The sequence below is a fragment of the Marmota marmota genome, unplaced genomic scaffold (assembly GCF_001458135.2).
Source record: "Marmota marmota marmota unplaced genomic scaffold, marMar, whole genome shotgun sequence".
Taxonomy (NCBI): domain Eukaryota; kingdom Metazoa; phylum Chordata; class Mammalia; order Rodentia; family Sciuridae; genus Marmota; species Marmota marmota.
This window is the reverse complement of record NW_025999982.1, coordinates 32,102,599-32,128,691: the sequence shown is the minus strand read 5'-3', so window position 1 is coordinate 32,128,691 and position 26,093 is coordinate 32,102,599. Positions and strand designations below refer to the sequence as shown.

At 37.2% G+C, this 26,093-nt stretch overlaps 1 protein-coding gene across 1 annotated transcript in view; it reads left to right on the top strand.

Moving 5' to 3' along the window:
* Window positions 1-1,738: 1,738 nt before the first annotated feature.
* Col9a1 (collagen type IX alpha 1 chain) overlaps window positions 1,739-26,093 on the top strand; it is an 83,742-nt gene continuing 59,387 nt past the window's right edge. The window contains exons 1-10 of the mRNA XM_015487952.2: window positions 1,739-2,209; window positions 2,677-2,750; window positions 3,949-4,026; window positions 4,150-4,282; window positions 10,055-10,451; window positions 22,108-22,191; window positions 22,939-22,959; window positions 24,591-24,665; window positions 24,974-25,009; window positions 25,129-25,191. Coding sequence (XP_015343438.1) covers window positions 2,196-2,209; window positions 2,677-2,750; window positions 3,949-4,026; window positions 4,150-4,282; window positions 10,055-10,451; window positions 22,108-22,191; window positions 22,939-22,959; window positions 24,591-24,665; window positions 24,974-25,009; window positions 25,129-25,191 — 975 coding nt within the window. The 5' untranslated portion in view covers window positions 1,739-2,195. The remainder of the gene's footprint in view (window positions 2,210-2,676; window positions 2,751-3,948; window positions 4,027-4,149; window positions 4,283-10,054; window positions 10,452-22,107; window positions 22,192-22,938; window positions 22,960-24,590; window positions 24,666-24,973; window positions 25,010-25,128; window positions 25,192-26,093) is intronic.

Here is a 26,093-nt window from a genome sequence, read left to right as displayed (position 1 = left end):
AAAGAAGGATGATTATTTGTGATGATTCTCCCGGATATGAAACATGAGAAAATAAAATTTTTTATTCATAGCAAGAGAAAAAATTAGTATGTGTATATATTCTGAAGAAGAGTGTGTGGACAGAGTAGGGATATAAGGGGGTGAAGATATAACTATTCTGTATAAAATACTTATAAAATTGATTCTTTTAAATGTCAAGTTGTCTTAGTGCACTTAATGTGTTGTCACTGACCAGATTTCCTTTCCACATGGCTTTTGAGCTGAGCTCTTAGGTAAAGTAAGGAAATGGTGTTAAGGAAGAAAAGGCTTCTGAAACTTTGATGAGGGGACAACCTGACCCAGTGTGGGCTTTGCTCACTGTTGTGAGCTTCTTGTATTGTGTTAGGAAATATAGTTAATAAAAAGTGGGATTGAGGAAGGGATGGAAAGTTTCCTTAAAGATTGTATTTTCCTTTGTTTCCCTGAATTTACAATTTTTTCTTAATGGACATGTTACTTGCCTTTCACCATCTTAAAACTGCCAACCTGGAAAAAAGCCAGATCACTGTGAACAAACATATTTTCCCATCCATGCTTTTATCTTTTATTAAAAGGCACCCTCACCTGCTTTCAGATTTTAGTCATAGAGAATTCTTTAAAGTGAGCTGGGGAGGGGCAAGCACGGAGGTGGGATCTCTAAAAACACTTCACAAAAGGATTTCTCAAACACTAATTGTATAGGAAAATTTGTACGTACCATGAGAGGGTCCATATGGCAAATAAAGAACTTTGGCAGAAAGCCCTTTGGAAAATGCCTTTTTCCCTGTGGCTCTAGGGCTGGCTTACCTCCTGTGCTTTCTCAGGAAGGTCCCCATCTGCACAATTCCTCCTCTAAGGTTAATAGACTTCTCCTTTCATCCTGATGGGCTTACACAAATAAACTAGGCTCTGGCCATTTGTAGTTCTGTCCTGCGCCAGAATGAGGGAATGGGAATTTTGATCGACTAAGGAGAATGAAAGGGCGTTGTGAAAAGCCCCAAGCAGCATGAGGGAATGGATGTCCTATGAGGGGGGAGACAGGACTCCAACACATGGGTCCCTCATAGAAGAGGAATGGAGAAGAGCATGGACATTACTGTTGACCTCCTTCACAGTTCATCCCATGAACTGAGGAAGGCAGAAGATGAAAAGACTTTCTTGAAAAGAAATAAATGAAAAAGAAATAGCAGTGCTATTCATTTCATAATGACAACTAGGGGGTTCAATGTCACCTTTTATCAAGATTTCCAGCTGTGGAGTAGAGAGAGTTAACATGTATTGAGTAATGGCCATGCAATTTTAAACAAGTTACTTCATATCTGTGCCTTATTTGGTGAATGACAATAATTTCAGTCTTACTTTATAGTGTGGTTGTGAGAACTAAATTCCCACTAGGTTTCAAGCACTGTCAACAGAGGGAAGCCCAGGAAGAAGTGTTAGCTATTATGAAAATGACAAAGAATATCTGGTGTTAGACTCTTTGCCTTTGCTAATCTACTTTAATTCTCAAAATAATTGTTTTTATGTATTTTCAACCTGTTTTTAGTTAAGGCAATTGAGTTACAAAGAGGTTATCTTGTCCAGTGTTGTGCAACGCATTAGCTTCAGAACAAATGGGGATTCAAACTTCGGTTGATTGGGCAGCAGGACTCCGTCAATTCTCAACACCTCTGCCTTCCAATGGGCACCTCTTTACTGGATCCTCAGTCCTCTAAAAGCTTCCACTGTATCCCTTCCTATAGCAGTTCTGAAAGCTTCCACTGTATTCCTATAGCAGTTCTAAAAGCTTCTACTGTATTCCTATAGCAGCTTGCCTGGATCTTTCTGGTGAGTTTCCCCACATCCTGGTTTTATTATTTGCTTTCCAGCAAACTTTCTCCTGTTAATACCTCCTTCAGTGTAACCTTGTTAGCTTTGAGGACACACCCCTGGCCAGACCTGGGCTTATGGAGCTGCCTCTCCCCACCCCTTTCCTCTGCTTCAGTTAAAATATCATCTGATGCCTCTAGTTCATTTCCTTTACTTTTAGCCCTCAGAAGGGCAGGAGAGACCAAGGTTGGGGCCAGAATCTACATCCCAGAGTGACAGTGAAGGGGCCTTAGGGGAGCAGTGACTCCCCATCCCCCAAACCCTTTCTTCACAGGGGCTGTTGGCAACCAAGGAAAACTGCTGAGAAAATGAAGAACTGCTGGTAAGATTTGGATAATGGAAAGAGTGGTGACAAGACTGGGGTAGGGATCATTGGAACCGAGTATCTGTGTTTCTGCAGTGGTAGTAGAATGAAAGGAGGTGAGGGGTGGAGAGAAGACAAGAGAACAAGAGGGAGAAGTACAAAAAGAGACAGAGGAAAAGAGAGAAGGAGACAGCCACAGAGGCAAGGAAACCAAAAGTTAAAGAAAACAGAGACAGAGAAAAAGGTATAGAAAGAGTGAAATAATGAGATACTGAGGAAGTGAAATCGATGATAACACCACAGTGGGACAGTGGGAGTCAGAGATGTGCAAATTCTTTAAAATCTCTAAGTTCAGTCTAAATGGAGCAAATCATCTGTATTGGGAATTGATCACCTACATTAATCAGGTTAACCAGGTTTAAAAACATGAAGCTTCTCATCTGGAGGGATTCTTGTTTGACTCATTTATCTTCTCATCTTTTTAGGAAAATTCCAGTATTTTTCTTTGTATGCGTTTTTCTGGGATCCTGGGCATCTGCGGCCGTTAAGCGTCGCCCAAGTAAGGACCATAGTTTCTGACTTTTGAAATATTGGTTGTTTCCAGAAACAGGTAGGACTGTGATCAAGCAAGGGTGTGGCTGAGTGAAGGCTGAGTGAGGCACCCATGGTCCTTTGCACCTCCATTTTTCAATTCTGCTTCAGCCCATGGGGATGCTGTAGTGGTTGCTGGGCTCAGTGCTGAGTGTGTAAAGGAAGTCCTGACTATGATCATAGTGGGCAGGAAGGACATCAGGTGTGCCCTGTGCCTGATTCAGATGATAGTAAATGTTGGGTGGACATGGGGATGGATGAATGGATGATAGATGGATGGATTGACCCCCAACAATTTGGTATAAAGAGAGATCTGAAGAAAATGTTTGATGTACTCAGATGGCTAAGCCAAAAAAGCTTTATAAATTTTTTGTTTTTGAAGCCTAGGAAGTCTTTGTCATCAAGTAAGTCTCAGCAAGGTACCAAGGTTGGAGGGTTATAGGAAGTCTCCTGTGGGGGTAAAAAAAAAAAAATCTCTGTTAGGACAATCTTCCACATGTGTAAAGAGCACCCAATTCAATTCTTGTATTTCTCATCATTTAGGGTTTAATTCTTCTCATAATTATTATCTTCTTGTTACTCTTCCCAATTTTAGGATACTGCCAATAATCTTGTTGGGACCTTTATTTGATGTCTTGAAATGAATTTGTGAAATTAAATGCACCTTCTATATTTTATTTAGGATCAATGAATCCTAAGTCTCCCCCAGATGATCCCTCTTCTACTTAACAAAGATTCCTGAGAACTTCACTCTCAGAAGCCTCACTGAAATTGTTCAAGTCTGACTCTGGACTCTCATTAGAATTCTAAAATTTGTGATGTTTAAGGAATATTTTTTATCCCAAACCACCAGAAGTTTTCCAAACAGACGTCTGACCTTGTGCCTTTCAGGACATTGCACATCTCTGGTTGGTTCCAAAAGGAACAAATTCCTACCCTTCCTCAAAGAAACATTTTTCCAGCACAAATTATTAAATCAACTTTGTGCCTTGCATCCCTTCCAGAATAAGTTGAATGTGAATGAATTAGGATCACTGAGGTATAGAGTTAAAGCCAAATATACTACTTACAAGCAAGCTTGTATGAGATTGTATTTTAAATAGTTGCTCAATTATTGGCAATCTCTGTAGTGGATGAAGTGAGATAACATGGTATCTTTTTTGTAGGATTCCCTGTCAATTCAAATTCTAATGGGGAAAATGAACTCTGTCCCAAGATCAGGATTGGCCAAGATGACTTGCCAGGCAAGTAGAAATATGCCATATTGAAAATGCATGTTTTCCAAACTGAATTCATTCTTTTATTTGTGAGAGTTGTGGAAAGGAATTAACCAATCTCATTTTGGATTTTGCATTTTATTTCTACAGGATTTGACCTGATTTCTCAGTTCCAGGTAGATAAAGCAGCATCTAGAAGAGCTATCCAGAGAGTGGTGGGATCAACTTCATTACAAGTGGCTTACAAGTTGGGAAATAATGTAGATTTCAGGATTCCTACCAGGTAATTTATCAAAAATGTTTTATCCAATTATCTCCCTCAAATGTGTTTTAAAACATGGATAGCTATGGAATGTTAGAGAATTTTCCCATGCTTAACATTTCTTGGGTCATGATTTTATTTAAAGATTAAGGAATTTATTCACTTATCAAGTGTTAGTGCTTTTCATGTTCTCAGTATATAATTTACTTCCCATTTCAGGAAAAAAAATCACTGAGACTACATTGATTTAAGACATGGCTTTTTAAACTTTGTGTTCTATTTTTTTAAAATAATCTGTCTGGTTTTGACTGAAAGGACCCTCTGTGAAAAGTGCCAGAGGTTAAACGTAAATTTAACTCAGAGCCACAGTGTGGTTAGGAGACTCACAGTGGTGCTGTTCAAGTGTCCTGGTGCTGAAATAAAACCTTACATCCAGTGCTTGGCTCCTGACAGACACCAAACAGAAGCAAAACTCAAATAATTATAACATAGATGATGATAGTGATAATAACAAAAAATATTCCATTTCTTTGGTCTCCTTTCTAGAATTAAGACTTTTATTCTTTATTACTGAGGTGTTTTATTTAGTGTACATGTAAGCGTGGAGTAGTACCATTGTTATAAATGAGCTTTAGTGATTTAGTTTTTGTTACCTATTTACCTTATGTGTTATTGTTATGATTATTATGTGTTTTAGTGCATTGTTAAAACAGAATTAAAATTCCTTTGGTAGAGGAACAAGAAGATTAGGACTTTAGTGGACCTTAAGTTGTAAAGGTAAATAATGATTAATTAGAAAAAAAAGAATATTGTAGAAACTTCTAAGTGTTTATAAAAGAAAATTTTGGTACAGGTAGAAGAAACTGATATAATATGGTGCCAGATTGGCAGATAAAAACTCACATTTTCAGCATACTATATTTTATAATACAATAATAGTACACTGTACAACTTTTTATAGATGTACTAGTTGACATTAATTACAATCTATTCCCAACCCTGTGATGTAGGGACAGTATTACCCTTATTTAATGGAGTAAGAAGCTAAACCTCAAAAGTTTAGTTGCAAAATTAAATGAAAAAATTGGCACATGTGGGGTTGGGGTGGGATTGAAACCCAAGCCCCTTGGTTTCAGAGGTTGTGCTTATAACCACAACTCCATGATGAGCCTAAACAAACCATTTGCCTTTAGGGATGATTAAAGACATGATGACAGCTACATTGACTATTCCTCCACTTTACATTCTTTTCATGCAAGAAGTGCTGTGTTCTTAAATAAACTTCAAAAATGTTACTTTTCCTTTATTTAATAAAATTATAACAAGACACAAGACACCCTGATGTTGATCTAAATTCTCTTCTGTGATTTGAGGCACAATCTGGATTATCATTAGCTCTAATTTCAGAGACCATCAACCTGAGATCATATAAGCCCTCTTTGTTGTTTTTCCCCAAATTCTGAGAGCCAGTACTAAACTTTCTACACAGGCTATTGCTTTATATTTACTATCTCATTGATTCCCTGCCCCCACAAAGACTAAAACTTTTGTTTTTTTTTGCTGAGACTTATTTAGAGGTGAGGAAAAAAGGAGGAAGGAATTAGACGAAAGAAGGAGGAGAAAGGTATTAAAAGAGGAGGTGAGCCAGATGGATGAGTTATATGAAGTCCCAAAGAGGTAGTAAAATATGTTTTTGGAGAAGATATTTAAACTTCAATTGCCTCAGTTGAAAAATAGAATAACCATCAGAAGTATGTCACAAGGTTGTATGTGAAGCAAATGTTGATATGGGAGAGTGCTTGAGCAGAGCCTGGTATACAGTGCTGTTAGGTAAGTGCTGATTGCTAGTGGTGCAACATGCTGGGAGGGGACAGTATATGTACACAGGTCTTTTTTCCTTACTGTGTTCTTTCTTTTTAAGCTCCTTTCTAAGTCCTACCCATTCAAAAGCCAGGTGACAAGGAAAGTAGTGATTGGAATTGTTCTCAGAAAGCAGATAATCTTGGTTTAAAGGGACTTTCTGTGCTGGAGAATATAGGTTCTGAGACAGCTAACACAAACAATTAGCAGGATCTTAATCGAAGGAAAAATTATGGCATATAGGACTAATGTGATAGAGTCATAATTTATCCTTATTTTATTTTAAAAATTATTTTAAAGATATGAGATACATAATTCTTTGCCATTTTTTATTCCTTATTTTAGGCATGCTAGTTTAACACTGTCGGCTCCTACTTATAAACATGTTGTTTGTTTTCCTTAAAAACAGAATTCTTCACTTTATTTAGGTTAAGATCATAAATAAATGTTTCAAGGTTTGAAGACTTTCAAATCTTTTATTTAAATCCTTATAGTTCTCCATTTAAGGTACTCTGTGAAGATTGCCATGTAATGGAGTAAATTATTTATAGACACAGCTTCTTTTGAATAATGTATGCTGTCAGGTTTACTTATCAATGTGCATGGCATATTTACAAGAGCAAAATTTTGGGTGCTCAAAATCAACAATAGACTGACTGTTCCAGAAATTAGACTTGTGAGACTTTTAAATAGTCATAGGCAATACAAATGTGCATGTATTTTATTAATATGAGCAGTAAGATAAATTGATTTTTCTTCTCTTACCATATTGACAAACTGTACTAGTCTAGTTTGAAAAATGATTAACTTGATAGTCTTAGTTATATTTGTATACACACATACATACATCCATTCACGTGCATGGAGAGAAAGAGACTTACAGATACCTTTGATTTAACAGTACATCTATAAATAAGGTATTCTCTTAGCAACATCAAAACCACCTATCTTTCTTTTTTTATGTTTATATGCACCAAGTCAGAGATAATTGGCACACATCCTGTCTTACTTTAAACATAATCTCTTTGCTCACTGAGTAGGAAAGGTTGAATGAAACACAAATTGGAAGAAATCCATCAGTTAACCTCATGTCTTTGCAGAAGAGTTGCCTGAGCATGTTATTGTGACTTCCTGAATCAAAACAGATTTATTTTTAGGGACTGATTTATTTCTGCAGCTTTCCTCACCATATTCATAGACAAATATACAGACATATATGTATGTCTATATATAATTTATATGTATGTCTATATATAATATATGTGTCTATATATAATATATATGTCAATATGATATATATATGTATTTATATATACACATTTGTATAGATACAAAGGTAATACTCAAGGAAAAGAAGAAGATAAAGCATTAAGATTTATCTTTTGTAAAAACCTCACACCTCAACAATAACTATCTTGGATAAAAATATGAAAATACATTCTTTAAGCACCTAGTTAAGTCCAGAAAACTCATTTAAAAGAATGATAAAAAGCATCTATTTATAATTTAAATGGATACTTGCCAAGCTGCATCATTGAGTACAACTTTACACATTTATTTCCCAGGTCCAAATTTACTAAGGTCAATTAAATTGATGTACAAACTTCCACAAGTTTTTATAGTTATACAATAAGCAGTATATTATATTATCATTGGTGAACCTTAGTTTCTTTTCTAGAGGTTATTCTGGAATTGGTGTAATTCTAAAAAATATAAAGTCAGAGGAAATAATGACAAACTGACAAATTATGTTAAAAACAAATATCTGGAATGATGTGGTAGTTAGCTCCATTCTGAGAAAATAGGACTGTAAATAGTTCTAGTACATTTTAAAATTCTTTAACTCCAAACTAAATATTTTTAAATTTACATGTTAAAACCTGCTGTATACTTGACAGATATAAAGGATATTTAGTGAACTGAAAACTTTGCAATAGGAATAATGAGCATCATAAGTGAGCATGCAAAAATATGTATTTATATAAAGTATTTCATCCAGTTTTATAAAAACAAACCAAAATTATGGCTAAGCTGGATGCTGGGGTACACGCCTTTAATCCCAGCAATTTGGGAGGCTGAGGCTGAAGGATTGCAGGTTTGAGACCAGCCTTAGAAACTCAGTGAGGCTGTAAGCAACTTAGCAAGACCCTGTCTCAAAAATTAAAAAAGAAAGAAAGAAAGAAAGAAAAAGTCTGGGGATATAGCTTAGTGGTAAAGGACCCAGTATTCACCACCCCTACCCCGCCAATGGCTAATAGGAGGATTTGGATGATAAAGAGCACTCAGATGAAAAGTTTTACATTTTTATATTGGACAAAATGATAATTTTTGAGATAGTTGACATTTTTTTTTTTAAAGAGAGAGCAACCAAGATGGCAGCCATTGTGCCTTTTGATGATCAGCTTGTCTCTGAGTTTACATACATCATTTCCATTTTTTAAAAACTTTCTTTTCTTTTTTTTTAAAATGTGGTGCAGAGTATTGAACTCAGTACCTCATATGTGATAGGCAAGTGCTCTACCACTGAGCCCAGCCCTAGCTCGTAGTTGACACATTTTATTGAAGATTTGCACAAATCCTTGAAGAAAAGAAGTTAAAAATTTTTATACTATTATATAATAAAGTTTTGTAGAAAAAGTCAAAGTAAAGATAGATAGTCTTAGTAAAGTAGTTTCATTATGGCTAAATATTCTTTAAGCTAAAGAATTTACTAATGTAGAAATTCTTGAATTTAACAATATATTTTCATATGACTGGCAATAACACATGATAATGTGATAGATTTACATGTTATCATTTTAGTTTGTAAAAAAAAAATGGAAATAGCATCCATTGGGATATTTCTTCTTGCCTTTCTCTTTGCTCTTCACAAGAAGAGTTTGACTTGAAGGAGTTATTTGAAACTCTGGTTCCTAGTATATAATTATTTCTAGAAATTTCAAATTTTATTTTCTAGCAAACAAAATTTATTGGCATCTAGTTTTCCTAGCAGTTCTTCCTTGTTCAGGAATTTTTCTATGCTTAGGAGAAAGGGAAGGTATAACCTTTGGGTCGAGTCCTTGAAAGATGATGTTCAATCTGTCTTGGTTTTAAAATTCAGTCTTTAGCTCTTAGTAGTTTGGCTTCAACAGAAGATCCAAATAGTAATCTTCAGATTGCTGTCTTCACGTAGATGGAGATGCCTTTGGTCACTAATGGTTTCACACTGCCCTTTAAAGCAGTAAAGAAAGTAGCAATGATAAATTGAGTTGGGATAGAGAAGTAAAAATTGGTCATTTTTGCTTGTCATCTGGTGACAAGCGATCAGCGGCTACCTAAATGTCATACTTTGAACTGCCTGGAAAAGACAAATATTCTTAGTGTGAGGAAACTTCTAAATCAAGTTTTGCATAGTCACTGATTTTTATAATGCTTATGTGGGTCTAGAGTGCAACTGTGTAGGAGAATAGCAGGGCAATTATGAAAATAACAATTATGATATGTTACATACAAATTAAAAAATTAAGTCACTTTAATTAAATGGTTTCATAAACCAGTAGAGCTGATTTGAATTCCAAATAATCTCCTTTCTCACATAAGGTAAAAATGTTGCTGAGAACTTTGCAAAGATGTGTTTTTTGGCTGAGATGGAATTGCTTAACAGTAGCTCTTTCGGTAGCATAAATGGTAATATTGTTGGAATTATGTGGCATTGGGAACCTTCCTTAGCTAGGAGGGAGGGGTTTTTAAAATGTGTATTTTAAGATGGAGCATTAAGGTGCATGATTCTGTGAAGGTCTTTATGAGCAGTCATGAAAGAACAAATACTACATAGTTTTTCATACTGTAACCTTCCTGTAGGTCTAGTATCTGAAATAGCATAGAGGGAAGATGCTAAATATGTATGAGCTCAGAAAACCAGATTTATATATACTGTTTCAAAATTTTTCTCAGGCACTTATATCCCAGTGGACTGCCTGAAGAATATTCCTTTTTAACTACTTTTCGGATGACTGGAAGCACACTTGAAAAGAACTGGAGCATTTGGCAGATTCAGGATTCCTCTGGGAAGGAACAAGTTGGCGTGAAGATTAATGGCCAAACACAATCGGTTGCATTTTCATATAAGGGCCTGGATGGAAGTCTCCAAACAGCAGCCTTTTCAAATTTGCCTTCCTTATTTGATTCCCAGTGGCATAAGATCATGATTGGCGTGGAAAGGAGTAGTGCTACTCTTTTTGTTGACTGCAACAGGATTGAATCCTTACCTATCAAGCCAAGAGGCCAAATTGATGTTGATGGCTTTGCTGTGCTGGGAAAACTTGCAGATAATCCTCAAGTTTCTGTTCCAGTAAGTATAATATCACTTAGTAGATGAAAATGAAACCAGGTCCCTAAGGCTGACCCCAGAAGTCATTGATAATTAGCTGAACACCTCACACAAGAAGTAGTTACTCATTTTAAAAATTTACTCAATCACTTATTCAAAAAGCCTTCAGTGCCTATTGTGAACCTAGCATGTACCAAATGGAATGGGGAATCAGAGGCAGTTAAGCAGATAGCTCCTGGTTTTGAGGAGCTTAAAGTCTACCTGGAGGGTGTTACATACCCACCTGGAGCACCCAGAATCCTTCTGAGGTAACCATACTTGTGTAGTACAAATTGTGTAAATATAACTAATGAGAATATTCAAAGTAAGCTGAAGATGTATCCCAAATTCAATTAGTCAAGAGTTCCATGATTCTTGGAGGCAATGAATTTTGAAACAAAAGGATCTGAATTGGAATTTTAAAAAGGTGCATTCCAGCAGAGGAAAAGACCATTAAGGAAAAAAGAAGTCAAGAATATGTAGGCCACATTTAAATGTCTACAGGCAGGCTGGTTTGTAGGATAAATGTGTCTGAAAATGTGAGTGGCGGGGTGGGGAAGAGGGAGGGATACTAACTGCAGAGTGGCGAGAGATGAGATTAGAGAGTATCTTATGAACAAGAATGAAAATTATATAGATTGTATAATATATACTTATTGAGAAGTAGTCTCACATGACATTATAGACATAAAGGATTTTAAAGCTTTGTTCATGATTTTACTGTGGTGATTCATGCATATAAAGGTAAGGAATTTTATAATGACCCTATAATTATGCTGACAAGTACCTTATAGTTCTATCCTTTTGAATTGTTACATTTTCACTGAACAATATTTTAAGAGGATATTTTTATAATATTATAACAGGAATTTAAAAAAATATATATTAAAGAACACTTTAAAGGAGACCAAAGATGTTAGAGCTCAGTATAAACACACCACTGATGTCTCTGTCTCTCATACTGGTATGGAGCTGTTAAATTCTAGTCACAAAACACATGTCACAGAGGGTAGTAGGGGTGATACAATGATTTTGAATCATTTCTGTGCACTTCTCAAAAAAAAAAAAGGTTATCATGGATCTCAGTAATGGAATTGTTCAAGTAACTTGTTTTTGAGGGAAGACTTGTGATTAGTGTGAAAGGTAGTGTGAAATTTCTATATTCTGTGATGGACAGGAAGCAATTTCTAACTGCCACGTTAATGCTTTGGCTTGTAAACTCTTGAGAAAGTATTTTTTCATCTAATGAGTTATCACACTTCAAGTGGCTGGGTTAGAAAGCCTGTGGGACCACTGTTGTGCCATCTTGAAATTCTGTGCAGCAAGATCTCTGCAGAGGTTTCTGTACAATACTGAACTTATATCTCTGTCATTCCTGGGCCATGGGTGGGGTGCAGAGAATTTAGGCTACCTTCTTATTGTGAGGAATATCAATCAAGTAGTTTTCAAAAGAATTTATTGATTCATTGGGCTTAAAAAACATTTTAAGTCTTTGTAACTCTGAATTCTGGGTGCTCAGATACTATTAAATTGTCTGATTGCCAGAGTGATAAAGTATCAGGCTTATTTCATTATACTATAATCTTGCCAATGGTATTATAACTGATTGTACTTTCTATCAAGTATGGTCTCACATCACAATGGAGACCAGTTCGTACCCAGTATTTTCCATTTTGTTCTGCAACTAGGAACCTGGCCTCTGGTTTTACATTGTGCTTCTGACCCACTGAGGAGCTTTTCTAAGTCTGTATGCTATAGTCAATATTAAAAGTATTTGTAATAGGCATGAATAAATTTATTCCTTCAGAACAAAATCCAACTTCCCCACCAGGAAACACAAAAGAGAGTTGAGCCTCATGCCCTATTAAAGCTTCATATCAGGTGACCATGGTGGTAGCAATAGCAGCATTGGCAATGATAACTAAATTATATCAAGATTATAAAAACCAGTTTGACCTACATTCAAGGACTGCAGGTGACAATGTCAAATTCAAACTTCTTACAAAATTTATCCCTCAACCTTCACCCTGGTAAGATAAAAAAAGAACAAAAGTATGTAAGAGAAGTCCATTTATGCTTTTTAAAAAAATCATCTTAGTTCCCTTACTTTACCAATTTGACATTTTCAAAATGCTGAATTCCCATTAGCTTTTTGATTTTGGCATCAACTTGGCAAGATTGTAAGTACAGATAAAATAACCTTCATTTCTCAGCTGGAGAAGTTATCTTAATAGGTCTACTGGCTTGTAAGAAACAATGTTAAGCATAAAAAATTAATCTATCTTATTTTCTTTCACATCAAGAAGCTTTTCTTTGAGAAAAAAATGCATACAACAATATATCTTTCTTTATAAAGTATCTTATCATTCTTACTTTGTAAGGCATTAGTAATCTGCTTAGATTTTTCAGAATTTGCTTTTCAGGACAAGTAAATGTTAAAAAGAAGGAATATTGTACAGTATATAAAGCACATTCTTAGACATTAATCTCATTCATTTATTTACTTAATAAACTTTCATTGAATGTCTATAAACAGTAGTCAAATAAATCACAAAATTTGTCTTCTCCAAAGATGAGAAGGTGTTGGAGTTGGAAACCAAACAACTTGACTCCTTATCTGGAGAATGAGGGACTAAAAAATATTCATAGTATACCACCATAAGGACCATGATAGTGAAGCATGCTGGGTGCCATCGAGGCACATTGAAATACCTCCTCATTCAAGTCAGGGTAGGGAGAAAAGTATAGGCGATGAGTTCTGAGAGATCTCCTATGGATGAAAAGGAGTTATCCAGAATACTAGATAAGTCCAGTATTCCAGAGCAGATGGACTTCTCATTTGAAAATTCTTCCCTTTGCAAATTTTGTTAGTCTTCCCACACCGCTCCTCACTTTTTTTTTCATTGTTGTTGTATATGTAGAACTTCATGATAGAATGGGTTCTGAAAATCAGTGCAAAAATGGTGATGATTTTGCAGAAAATATTGGTTATTCAAAGAGATCCTTATGTTGGATCATAAATAAAAAGAAACTTTACACACATTAAAGACTTCAGTTAAAAGATGAGGCTAAAAAAATGGATATTAGGGGCTGGGGCTGTGAATCAGTGGTAGAGTGCTCGCCTAGCACGTGTGAGGCCCTGGGTACCAAATAAAAATAAATATATAAAATAAAGTATTGTGTCCAACTACAACTAAAACATAAATATTAAAAAAATGAATACTATAAAGAAGTAACACAGAGTTTTTTGTTTTTATTTTTTAAATGAACCAGTGTAAGGGAAAGATTAATTTAAACATGTAGAAGTAAATCTATAAACTACACAGAAATAGATGAATCTAATAAAATAAAAATTTTTTGGTAATAGGGATTGAACCCAGGGTGATTTAACCACTGAGTCACATCCCCAACTCTTTTTATTTTTATTTTGAGACAGGGTCTTGCTAAATTGATTATGCTCCTCACTTTTTAAAACTCAAGGTGATCAAGTACAAGTCGGTAGACAAAAGTCCAGTGCGATGAGCTGCCCTTATTTTTGTTTTATGGTTTACCGTCTTGGACTTTTCATCAGTTTGGCTAAAATCTGAAGTTGTTGGCAATTACTGAAGAGCAACCACGACTACCTGACCCTTAGATGTCTTATAAGGTGATGGGAAGTGATATGTACATATTATGAGAGACAGAAGAGCTATACTAATAGGTTATCCTTTTCTCAATGTAGAGACAGCAAATATTCAGTCTTACAGGGTCAAAACTTTTAAATTCAAGTGAAATAACATGAAATAGCATGAAACAGTAAGGAACAGTGTGTTTTTCCATACAATTGGATTCACTCTGATCTTCATCACTTGAATATTAATTGATTACGTTTTTCAGGGTCAGTGCCTTCTTTAATGAATAAATCAAAAGGAAAATATCTTTCCTACAGATATTTTCAAAAGGTAGTCCTAAGAATTATATAATAAAATGCAATTGAAAGCAACATTTGATGGATCACTAATGCTAAAAGACTCACTTATATTGTAATTGTGATTTCCCCCTCTCCATCCTATCTTTCTGTTCCCTTTCTTTTCTAAGTTGGAAAAACAAGCCAAATTCAAAAGGTTTTCAAAAGGATTGTGATAGAGATGTTCATGTGGTCTACAACTCAAATACCTTCTCATCATTCATGGTTATTTAGTGGGCTCAGAGCATTTTATACTTTTTCCCAATGTACTGCTGTAAGATTGTTAGCTTTGATTTTGAAGCAATAAATTCCTTATTTCCTATTCTCCTTTGTGCCTATATTTTAGGATGGCTCCATTTATCCCACTGCAAAGCTCAATTTCTTGGCAGCATACCATAAAAACATGTTATTTTATGATAGGTTCTTTATTGTTTGTTGTCAGCATGATTGCCTGGGAGAGTTATTTGGTACAGCTCTATTAGAAAACAAAGTTAGCTTTTTTCCCTTTTCAGAGATGTACACTGGTAGTCTAGGCTTGTTTGAGGGAGGATAAAAGTTTATGTGATTTTACAAATCTATGACTCAAACCATTCTTCTTTTTCACCTGTGCATATTCCAAATAAATCAACAAGAACATGATAGATTTAATGCTTTAAAGAGGATGTTTCAAATGTGTTGCTCTATGTTTATTTTCATTAGATTCAGAGAAAATGTGAGAGCTAGTAAAACTGTTGGTGGAAAAGCTGTCTGTGCTTTCCTTTATGCCACAGAATTTAATTGAGATAAACCAAAAACAAAAGCAATTAAATTTCATGCATGATAACATGGGATAATAAATTTTGAGGTTGTGATTAATATTATTTCTGGTATTGGATAAATACTGTAGGAATGTTATGTTTTCAGTGATTTAAGGAATATATATTATCTACTCTACATAATATCTGAATTATTATGTTTGCTTATTAAGTTGTTTTGACAAGTGTACCCTTTCAAAATACTTTTTTTATTTGGAATTATTAAATTAATAAAAGAAATGGTAATCTTATTTATACATACCCATGAGAAACACATCTTCTAACACTTTAATTTGTGAAGTATTTTTTAAAGCTGACTGTCAAAACAATTTTCTGGAGATAAAACCTAGCCTACTGCATTGTAGACCATATTAACAGCATCAGCTGGATTTTCCACTAGGTGGCAATGAAATCAGAACACACAGAAACAGAGCTGCCATTACTGGGGGGGAAAAGCTATAAATAACTAGAATAAGAAATAAATGATGACCAAACTTGCTTTTAATCAAAAATCAAAAACACTAAATTTTTCTATTGGTTTCATCTATGCCCGTACAGTTGCAAAACAAAAATCAGTGCTATTGGTGTTTCCATTTCTATAAAAATCTATGTAGAAGATCATAAAGAAATCTTTGTTCATATTAATCTCTGTATGGTAGTTTCTTTGGTTAGAGTGTGGTGTCAATAGGATCATGGGCTTTTAGAGCTGGAGGAAACTTTGAGCATGTCTCATCCAAACCTCTCAGTTTATATGGGAAGAAACTAAAACCCATAGAGAAAAAGGGGCCTCCCCCAAATCATAATCAAACCACCAGCAAATATAATCAACTCTTTCCTTGGTATATCACTTATTCATCTGTATGTATTCATTCATTAGAAGTCAACAACTATTTGACATCTTAGGTTATAGGCACTATTTTAGGTGATAGAGGAAGTGAAAGTTAATGCTTCAACAAAACTTGTTCTGGGGAGAGGAGACAGACATGAAAAACTGAGTACATGTATAGTATGCCTGGTAATCATAAATGATATAGGGAAAAGCATAACTGGAAAATCAGAGTGCCTGAGGGAAGGCCTCATTGAGAAGGAAACATTTTAGAAGAAAACTGTGGGAGTTGAGGGAACTGGTCTGTGGATATATAGGGGAGGAGGATTTCAGGAATAGAGAGCAGTCTGTGAAAAGGAACTGGTACCCATGCTTGTGTGCTGTTTGAGGACCACCTGCAGAGCAGAGTGTTTGGGATGAGAGAAATGGGCAACAGGGCTAGGGAAGGATCATCATGGAGATGGGGTGGGGACATTGTTAACATTTTGCCTGTCATGCTGTGTGAGATGGGCAACAGATGGTTTTCTGTTGATAAGTAACATGTTCTCATCTTCTGAAAAGATCTCTTTGGTTCTATTTTGATAATGTATCATAGGAGGGAGAGAAGAAAAGAAGCACTTTGGAGCAAGGGAGATTTTAAGAGTTACTACTATGATTCAGGCTAGGATGGTCTTAGTTTAGAACAGGGTGGTAGTGGTAGAGTTGGTGAAAGGTGGTCATAGGCCGATAGTTTGAGGATAAAAAAAAAAAACAGGATTGGGGTATAAGAGAAAAAAAAAAGAAATCAGGATGATACCAAATGTTTTTGGTATAACTAGAAGTACGAAGCTGCCATTTACCAACATGGGAGACTATAGCAAGAACAAATCAATGAGAATACACGTAAGACTGACCAGGAATTTGGTCATTATTAAATATCTAAGGAAAATGCTGAGTTAAGTTAGGTGTATGCTTCTGGAAATCAGGAGACAGGCTCAGCTGGGAGCTGAACTGTGGGAGTTGTCAACACAACACAGAAGAACTAGGGCTGGGTCCTGAAATAACCAACATTTAGAGGTTGCTGAAATGAAGACTTATGAAAGCAGATTAGAAAGGAGAAAATCTATGACATATGAGAATAGGAGATTTTGATGCTCTGAGATTCAAGGTAAAACAGTATTTATAGGAGCCTGGAATAAGAAATTAGTGCAATTGCTATAACTAAGTCAAAAAAGAAGAGGATTTAGAGTTGTTTATTGGATTTAGAAACCAACGAGGATGAGTTGATCAAAGAGTCAGTGGAGTCTTGGGAGTGAAAGTTCAATTGGGAAGGATTCAAGAGAAAATGTGGAGGAGAGGAATTAGAAACAATGAATATAGGTAACTTCTTTGAGTTTTGTATAAAAGGGAACAGAGAATAGGATGAAAATGGAAGGGGGATGTGGAATGAAGACCAGGTTTTTGTTTTTTTGTTTTTTGTTTTTCCAGTTGACAGGAAGCTCAGGATGCCTCATCATGGTTCAGAGTGTGATACATGTTGATATTTTAATATAGTAACTTCTTGATGCCTCAAAGGATCAGGCATTTATGATCAAATGAATCTCTTTGAAAAATGCCCTTCTAAATCAATCACTTTTCCCCATTCCTACCCACTGGATAAAAATCTTTGATGATAACCCAATAATTACCTATCCAATATTTATTAAAATTCTTTTTTTTAATATTTATTTTTAATTTTTTTAAGTGGACACAATATCTTTATTTTTTATTTTTATGTGGTGTTGAGGATCGAACCCAGCACCCCGCGCATGCCAGGAGAGCGCGATACCGCTTGAGCCACATCATCAGCCCTATTCAAATTCTTTAGCTTACAATTTGAGGTGAAAATATTATCAGAAATTTGACCCAGATCATCTGGTCTCTTCCTACCCTTGTTGTCCCACTTTCTCTCTTGAGGACCCTAACCATCATCCTCCCCCTCTCTTCATGTAAAAATCTTAATTACTCTTCAGGGCCCCACTCACATGTTGCATGTTATGTGATCCCTTCACTGACTACTTCAGCCAGAAAAAGTCTTTATGTTATAATATTTTTTATCAAAAAGCATTTTAAACCTAGATTCTGCCTTTTATACTTGACATTTTGTGTCTTCCATAATATTTATCTCAAACCACATGTTATATAAAGATATGTTAAAAACTATACAACTATGTTCCAGGTCTTCTAATTCCAAATCTACTGTCTTTCACCCTCTGTCTTAGGCTTTGCTATGATCCAGATGAGTGCTGTCTCCTCATATTTAATTGTACTCCTCACATGGTGTCTAGAATTGCATGGCTTTGTCTTCATAGAATTGGGAGATTTTCTGATTTTGAGAGAGGGCAGAGCTTCCTTCTTATATCCAGGAAGCTTTACCATCATAAAGGTGGAAGGTCTTTATAATGGTAGGAACCAACATTTCATCATAAACTGTATGCAGGATGAGAACTGAGAGTTTTAGTTAGTCTCATGAAGGCAAGTCCCATAATTTATCACTAGTATTATCTCTTAGAAGGAAAAGATAGTTGTCTGTCATTAGTTTTTATATAATTATCAAGAAGGCTTAACTATTTTATTAACATTTCTCAACAATCCAGTAAAATAAGTAGAAGTTACTATCTTATTTAAAAAGTAGAGTATGGGGCAGAAATTCCTTGCTTGAGTGTACTGTCTGCTGCCTAGTCTCAGGAGTAAAATTATACCTTAGTGTCCTGTAGAATAGGGTTAGATAATGCCAGTTCTGGACAGATGTGAGGCAATTTATATTCATACCATTCAGTTTCCCATGAGACAATGGAGAAACATTTTATTTTGAATAGGGTGGATTGTGCTAGGGAAGTTTATGGTCTGCTTAATAGTTTTTTTAAAAAGTGTATTTCTCTATATTTCTACATTTCTCATCTTTCAATTTGTAAACTGTGGTGTGGGGAATATCCTTGGTTTTTCCTAGAATGTTTCTTAGCGGTTGGCTTCTATTGGGACGTCAAAAATGTTGTCTGGCGGGCTAAATTAAAATAAAAACATATATTTTGTCTGTAAGTTTTCAAAGAAAAGAATGAGTCCAGGTATGAAAATGAGAAATGTGTAGAAATCCTCATTTTAGCTGTATACTGAAAGTAACTTTTACCAAAGCACCCTGCCAATCTTCCTTCAAGATAATTAGCATGCAAATTGGAAGTCATACTACATGCCAAAAAAAAAAAAAAGGTTGTTGTATAGATGATTATTAGTGCGTAGGTGGTGTTTATGTGGATGCACAGATGTGTTCAGAACCCTTGATCTATGTGGCACTCTGAACAACTCAGGCTGTATTCACAGATGAATTACATTTCATTCTCCCAATATTATGTGCCACAATTGCATTTTGCATATTTAAACAGGTGTACCAATTTATCTAGAGAGAATTACATTTTTGAGAAAACAGCTTAATGAAATCACATTTGCAATAAGTAACTTTAATGAACTAGCTAAACAAAGGATGTAAGTTTCCTGGTTGGCTGTATAATTAATGTTTCTCAGGGTGATTAAGGCCTGAATCATTTCTCAGAATCAAAATATCATATATATACAATGTATGCCTAGTCTGAGTTACCAATCCACAAAGAACTGGTAAATAAATTTGTGTGAGTGTTCTTTTGTTTTGAGGATTGGGGAGGATTAACACATTTTTCCTTATTCTGGCAAAATTCTTATCTAGTCAGAAGAAGAACAACAATTCTCTTTGCTATGTGATATTTTGTTATACACATGAATATGTAAGTGCGTATAGACACAGCTGTCAGTTTGTAGAGGAACACTAGTAATTTTGCTTCTGGATATATTTCTATAACAAGCACACAAAGTGGGGAAGTTTGAATTTTTATGAAAGTTTCTTAGTCTAGTTCTGAAGTTTTCTGGCAGATGGTAGAAACAAGCTTACACAGTTTTAACTTCTAATTCTCTCTTCTTTTCTCATCTTTTACATAAAGTTCAATCACCAAATGCCTTCATTACCAGTTTTGAAAGATGATTCACTATGGAGATAGTATGTATTCTTCAGGGAGTTCAAGTGGGATAGCAGAAAAAAATTTTCAATTTTAGTGTCAGAAGAATTTGGAGGGCCAGCTCTGCCATTTACTAGCTGTGTAACCTATACAAACAAGCTGAACTCTGTGTCCTGCTTTTACTCATCTGTGAACTGCCTCACACACCAGACATTTAATAGTCATTAAGGAAAAATTCGTTCCATTCTATTTTTCTTTTTCCTTATATAATTTCCACTGAAATATAAAACATAACTCAAATAAAATCTTTCTCAAGTAAATAAGACTACTCTGTTCAAAGTAAAGTGTTTGAACAAAATGATATCCTTGACCAAAACAGATTGTGCAATTTGGAAAGCAGTCTTTTTTCAATATGTCAATATTCTACTGTTAAATCATTCACACCATGGACACACAGATCAGCATAATTCTCATGCAATTTATAGATAACTTCCTATCTTAAAATATGTTTTGACTTATCTTCTCACTTACTTTCTATCCATCTTAACACTTTTTTGCCAATGTCCACAGTTTTCTAGATAAAAGGAATGATAGGGTTGAATGAAACAAAAATAATAGAGAAAAAAAAATCCTTCATATTTTCAATTTCAATCTTCCATCCAGCAATCTCAACTCTGGTTGCTGCTGCAGCAGTGGAAAAAAATGTATCTAACTTCATTCTAGATTTAGTAGATCTAGAGTCCATCTGGTGGGTGGGAAGCGATGGAAGAGGAATTCTAGAATGGTCAGAATCCTGCTGGAAGGGGTGCCAATGCAGGAATGTAAAAGCTTACTGGTTTATTTATCACCTCTGCATAAAATGGAAAATTTCTTTCTGCTCAACTTCCCTTCCTTAATGAGTAGAAGGGAAGGACTTCATCCATCATTGCCAATTTCAATCTTCTAGCCTGTAATCTCAACTCTGAATGTGTCTGCAACAGTGGACCAAACAAACAAACAAACAAACAAAAAAACACCTAACTGCGTTCTAGATTCAGCAGATCTAGAATCCATTTGGCAGATGGGAAGGAATAGAAGTTACTATTGGATGAAAGAAAAGAGGTAAATACTTAGATTTGGGACTTGATATGTAACCAGACACTTTTATAATGCCAGTAGCATCTATTATCCAAGAAATATGGATTTAATTTGAACTGCTTAGCAGGGAACCTACTCAATTTAGAATGGCTAGCATGGCACATGGCTTCAGACTTCTGGTGGAATTCGAATGATTTTTTTGTTTTTGTCTTGTCACATGAGGGTCTTTTCAGATTTATACTTAGCAACTCTTTCTTTATGTCTTTCTTGTTGCATTCTTCCTCCCAAATGCCTGTTAAAAGTATAAAATGTTGTCAGAATATATTTGCTTTTAAAGTGGGTAGAAGGTTGTACAAAATTTAAATATTTTTGATCATTTTCTCCCAAGTCCTAGATTTCCCTCTTATTCTTTTCAACTTCAGTTCATGCTCTTTCCATTTAAAATGGTAACCACTCTATGGAGAATGTTTTCTTTAATATGAAAATTATTTTTAGGACTGGATTTTCCTTCTTCTACTTGTTCTCTTGGTTGCCATTTCTTTTGAAATCCTTGTCCCTAGTCTCCCAGCTAAAATTTTAGAGCATATATTTCTTGTGGAGTTCATTAGGCCTGGTTTCCAATGCAGACTCTGGCTTGTGACTTGGAAAGTTGTCTCTGAATCTCATTTTAATAGAGTCTACCTCTTGAGATTGTAGTGAGAACAGAAATAGGAAATCAGTTCTAGTGGTCTGTTTCCTGGCTAAGGCTATGCTGGAATAAATCAAAGCCAAGGACAGCTACATCCAAATGATCAGAGAAACTTGGGAAGCACTTCCAGCTGATATCCATTAGAAAAATTTCTATTTAAGGAAAAGCAAAGGTCTATTGAGGTCAACAAGTTCAAGTTGGTTTTGAATCAGTTAAGGATTAGACCGCACTTAAAAACATCTCTCTTAAATGACCTCCTCTATCTTCCAAAAGAAAGTTAACTTAATCTTTGCTGCCTTTCACCAGTTTGAACTTCAGTGGATGCTGATTCATTGTGACCCAATGAGACCCAGCAGAGAAACTTGTCATGAGCTACCAGTCAGAATTACGGTGAGTCCCTTGAGCACAAGCAAAGATCAGTTAACCCCCTTTCCACTTCAACAACTTCCCCTACTTCCCCATCTCCCTACTTTCTTTCTCTAAAGAGTGTGTGATTTGATGTACTGACCAGACAGGCATTAAGGAAGCATAGATCTTACTTGAAGCCTGGCCTGTAGAAGCTACCTGGGGCAGGGTTGGGGGGCTGTCTGGTTCTCCCTTTGGTGGTTTCCCATTTCCACTCCCAAACACCTCTCCAGAAACACTGGAGTTCTATATGCCTACAGGCAAGGGACACGGGGAGAGGCTCCTAACACTGCTGAAGGCAGAGCTGCACGCTCAGGTCTGGCCTGAAGAGCAGCTGGGAAAGGGTTAAGTGGGACTGTTGTCATTCTATCCTTCCTCCTGCTAGCTCTCCTCCAATCCCCAGGACCCTCTCCAGGGCCATTCATAAACAGAAGGAATTTAGTCTCCCGGCCAGGCCAGGGCACATTTGTTACTGTTTCTCCTGGGTCACTTTCTGTGGGGCCAAGTGCCACTTTATGCAAGAAACCTAGAGGTGCAATAGATTTCAGAGCCCAGTCAGGGAATTAACAGAGCACAGCGGGGCATGGCCTGGATTGCACTGGACCACAGGGCTGTTTGGCTGCTATTGTTGCTGTCAGGGCTCTGCTTGTGTGCTGCTCAAGTAAGTTATGGGGGAGTTCAGGGTGGTGGTGGGGGCATCTTCTCACTTTCTCCCCTTCTTTGCTTCCACAGCCCACCCAGACTTCCGACCAGGTAAGCTAAAGACCAGAAGTGCATTTTTCCAAGTGCACAAGAGGAAATGGGGGGAGGGGCAGCCATTGGGGGTTGTTATAGGGAAGTTGCAGAGCATCCTCAGGGCTCCCAGTTCTTGTTCCAGCTTTGGTTCCAGCTTTGAGCACCTGCAGCAAGCACCATCAGAGTGGAGGGAAGGGGCCTATATGACCCCTTGGTCTGGAAAAGGGGTCTCTTCCTCTATTTGGTTCCCGACACCTAAGGCTAAGGCACTAGAAGCAAAATAATTGACTCAAGAATAGGACTTATTTTTTAGTCTGCATGGATTCTTACCTCCCCTCCCCCACCCTGGGCAAGGTTTAGAGCCAGCCTTGATGGAGAAGGCAGGAATTCAGGGTAGCACACTCTTCAGCTCTTCCAGCTAGTGGTGTGGTTATACTAGATCCCAAGTATTGCTAGCGAAGCCCTGGCTTCCATCAGTATTTCAGCAACTTCCCTAAGGCTGGGTGTCTCCTCTCTTTGGCACAGGAGAGCAGCTGGCCGGCTGGGGAGGGGGTGTTAAACCCAGCTAGGTTTGAGGTTTCACTTACAAAGACCCCATTGTAACCTGTCTGGCTATTGGAGTTTAGAAAAAGTTTTCCTTGATGAAAGAAGCTTTCTTCTCTCTCCCTCTCAATCGTTTTAAATTCAGAAGTGGGGGAGGGAGGGGGCTGTGGGGGATCCCACATTCCCTAAGCAAAGTGTTCATACTGTTTCAGGAGCCAGCATTCCCTCTAGCATCATCAAAGCCTAGCTGTTTGCAAGCCATAAAAGGAGTTACACCCTAGGGTTGGTCTGAAATTTGGCATAGTTTTGAAGCAAGCTGCAAAGACCTCATGCAAAGGAATGTCACTACAGGTAGAACTGCAGTGAGGCTAGGGCCTGAAGCTTAAAGCTCTCCTGCCCTACTCCTCCCAAATCTTTTCCTGCAGAATATTTCCCCAGCTTCTACTGGCAAAGAAAGATTTACAAAATCTTACTGTTAAGGGGAATGTTTCCATTCTTGTCTGTTCCATTCTGGTCAAAACACTGACCTGCAATTAATGATTAAATTGAAGTATCACGTGATTCCCATTTTCATTTTTGAATTCCTTTTGGGAAAAATAGGCATTATACCCTCCCTTCTTCACAAACCTTTTCCCCCTGTTATTTTGGTACCAGGAATTGAACACAGAGGGGCTTAACCACTGAGTCATATCTCCAGCCCCCTTTTTAAAAATATTTTATTTAGAGATAGGGTCGTGCTGAGTTGCTTAGTGCCTCACTTGCTGAGGTTGGCTTTGAGCTCACAATCCTCCTGCCTTGGCCTCCCAAGCCACTGGAATTACAGGTGTGCGCCACTGTGCCCGGCTACAAATGCCCTTCTTTTTAATGCACTCCAGGAAGGTGAGGTCAAGTGAAGCCAGTTCCCATGTTGAGGGCGGACTCTTTTGTTCAGAATATGGCAGAACCAAACCTGGTTGGAAGTTTGAAATGCATTTATTATATTGGGTTTCAAAAAACTGGTCTCCATAAGGGAGTTGGTATTTTTATTCAATGGATAAGGGGGTGTTAGGACACTTGCTCATTGTTGCCCAAAAGTTTCACTAACCCCTGTGTGCTGTTTTCTCTAGAGAGGTCCACCAGGTGAGCAGGGGCCTCCTGGGCCTCCCGGGCCCCCTGGAGTTCCAGGCATCGATGGCATAGATGTAAGTTGCTGACTGCAGGCACCTTCTTTTCCCCTAGCCTGCTCTTTTCCTCACTTTCTTCCGCGTTCTCTCCCCTTACTGTCACCTGCGTAAAGTTGGGACTGGACAGAAATGAGATCTGAGGGTTGGATCTTAGAGCTTGAGGACTTTTGGAGAAACAATGTTAGACGTGTCTTTTCCCATTGTCCATGAACCTCCACCTTTTGGCCCTTACCCTGCCTTTGTGTCTGTGGTTAGCTCACTTGAGATTGTCCCGGAGCCGACCTAGGCTTCTACTCATGAACTGATCTTTTCTTCTGTGCCTCCAGGGTGATCGAGGTCCTAAGGGTCCCCCAGGCCCACCGGTAAGTTGATTGGTGCAACAATGCCCCAATTCCTTCCTTTAGGTGTGTTTTGCAGCCACACGTGTCCAAAGAGTCTCAGCTTTGCATCATTTTCTCTGTCTCACCTTCTCCCTGCACAGGGTCCTCCTGGAGAACCAGGAAAGCCAGGAGCTCCGGGAAAGCCTGGCACACCTGGAGCTGATGTAAGTAGGCTGAATGGGCAAGAGTGATGGGGAGTGCACCCAGCCCCCGGTGTGGGATGTGTGATCCTGAGTTTAGTCTTGATCATAACTCCCGACCTGCGGAGCTGTTATTTCCCCCCAAAGGGGCTTGAGAAGTTGGAGCTCCCTACCTCTTGGCTCCCAGGAAGGGAACTCAGATGAAGGCAATTCAGTGCATTTCCTTCTTCCAGAAAACAGTGGGTTTCTGGTTCTACCAGTCAACTCCTTGTTCACCCCTTGATCTCAACCCCTCTGTGGGCACAGGGAGGAAAGGGTCCCAGTGATGGTGGTGATGATGGCTAAGGGTCACAACAGCTAGTCTTGCCCTTTTTCTGGTACTCCCTGAATTAATTGAGGAAAAAAATGCCTGCAGACAGGCAAAGGGGCAGAGCACTTTTAATCCAAAGAAATAGAAAAAGAAGTGTGGGAGTGGGGCAAAGGCAGAGAAATGGTCAACACTTAACAAATAGGAAGTTCAAAACTGGTTTTTCTGATTTCCCTTTTTTCGGGGGCAGGGGCAGCTGCAGTGGTTAGCATTACTGACAGAAATGAGTTGGCTAGGGTTAGTTGAAGATTGGGAACCAGCAACTTCTCTCCAATGTACCCTAACTTCTCCCCCTATAGGAAGGAAGCTCAGATGCTGAGATAAATGGTAAATAATATTTCTTCAGAGTTAAATGACATCGGGATTCTCAGTTTCTCCTCTCTCCATGCATTCTAATACTTAATGAGGTCCCTCTACAGACTAGTTCTGATTTTGTTCCTGGAATACAAAATGAAGGAAGAAATGGCATCTGTTGTCAGAGAACATACAATGGCACCCCTCCCCAGTTTTCCAAAGCCTTTCTAAATAAAAAGGCATTCCAAAACCTACAATTATAATT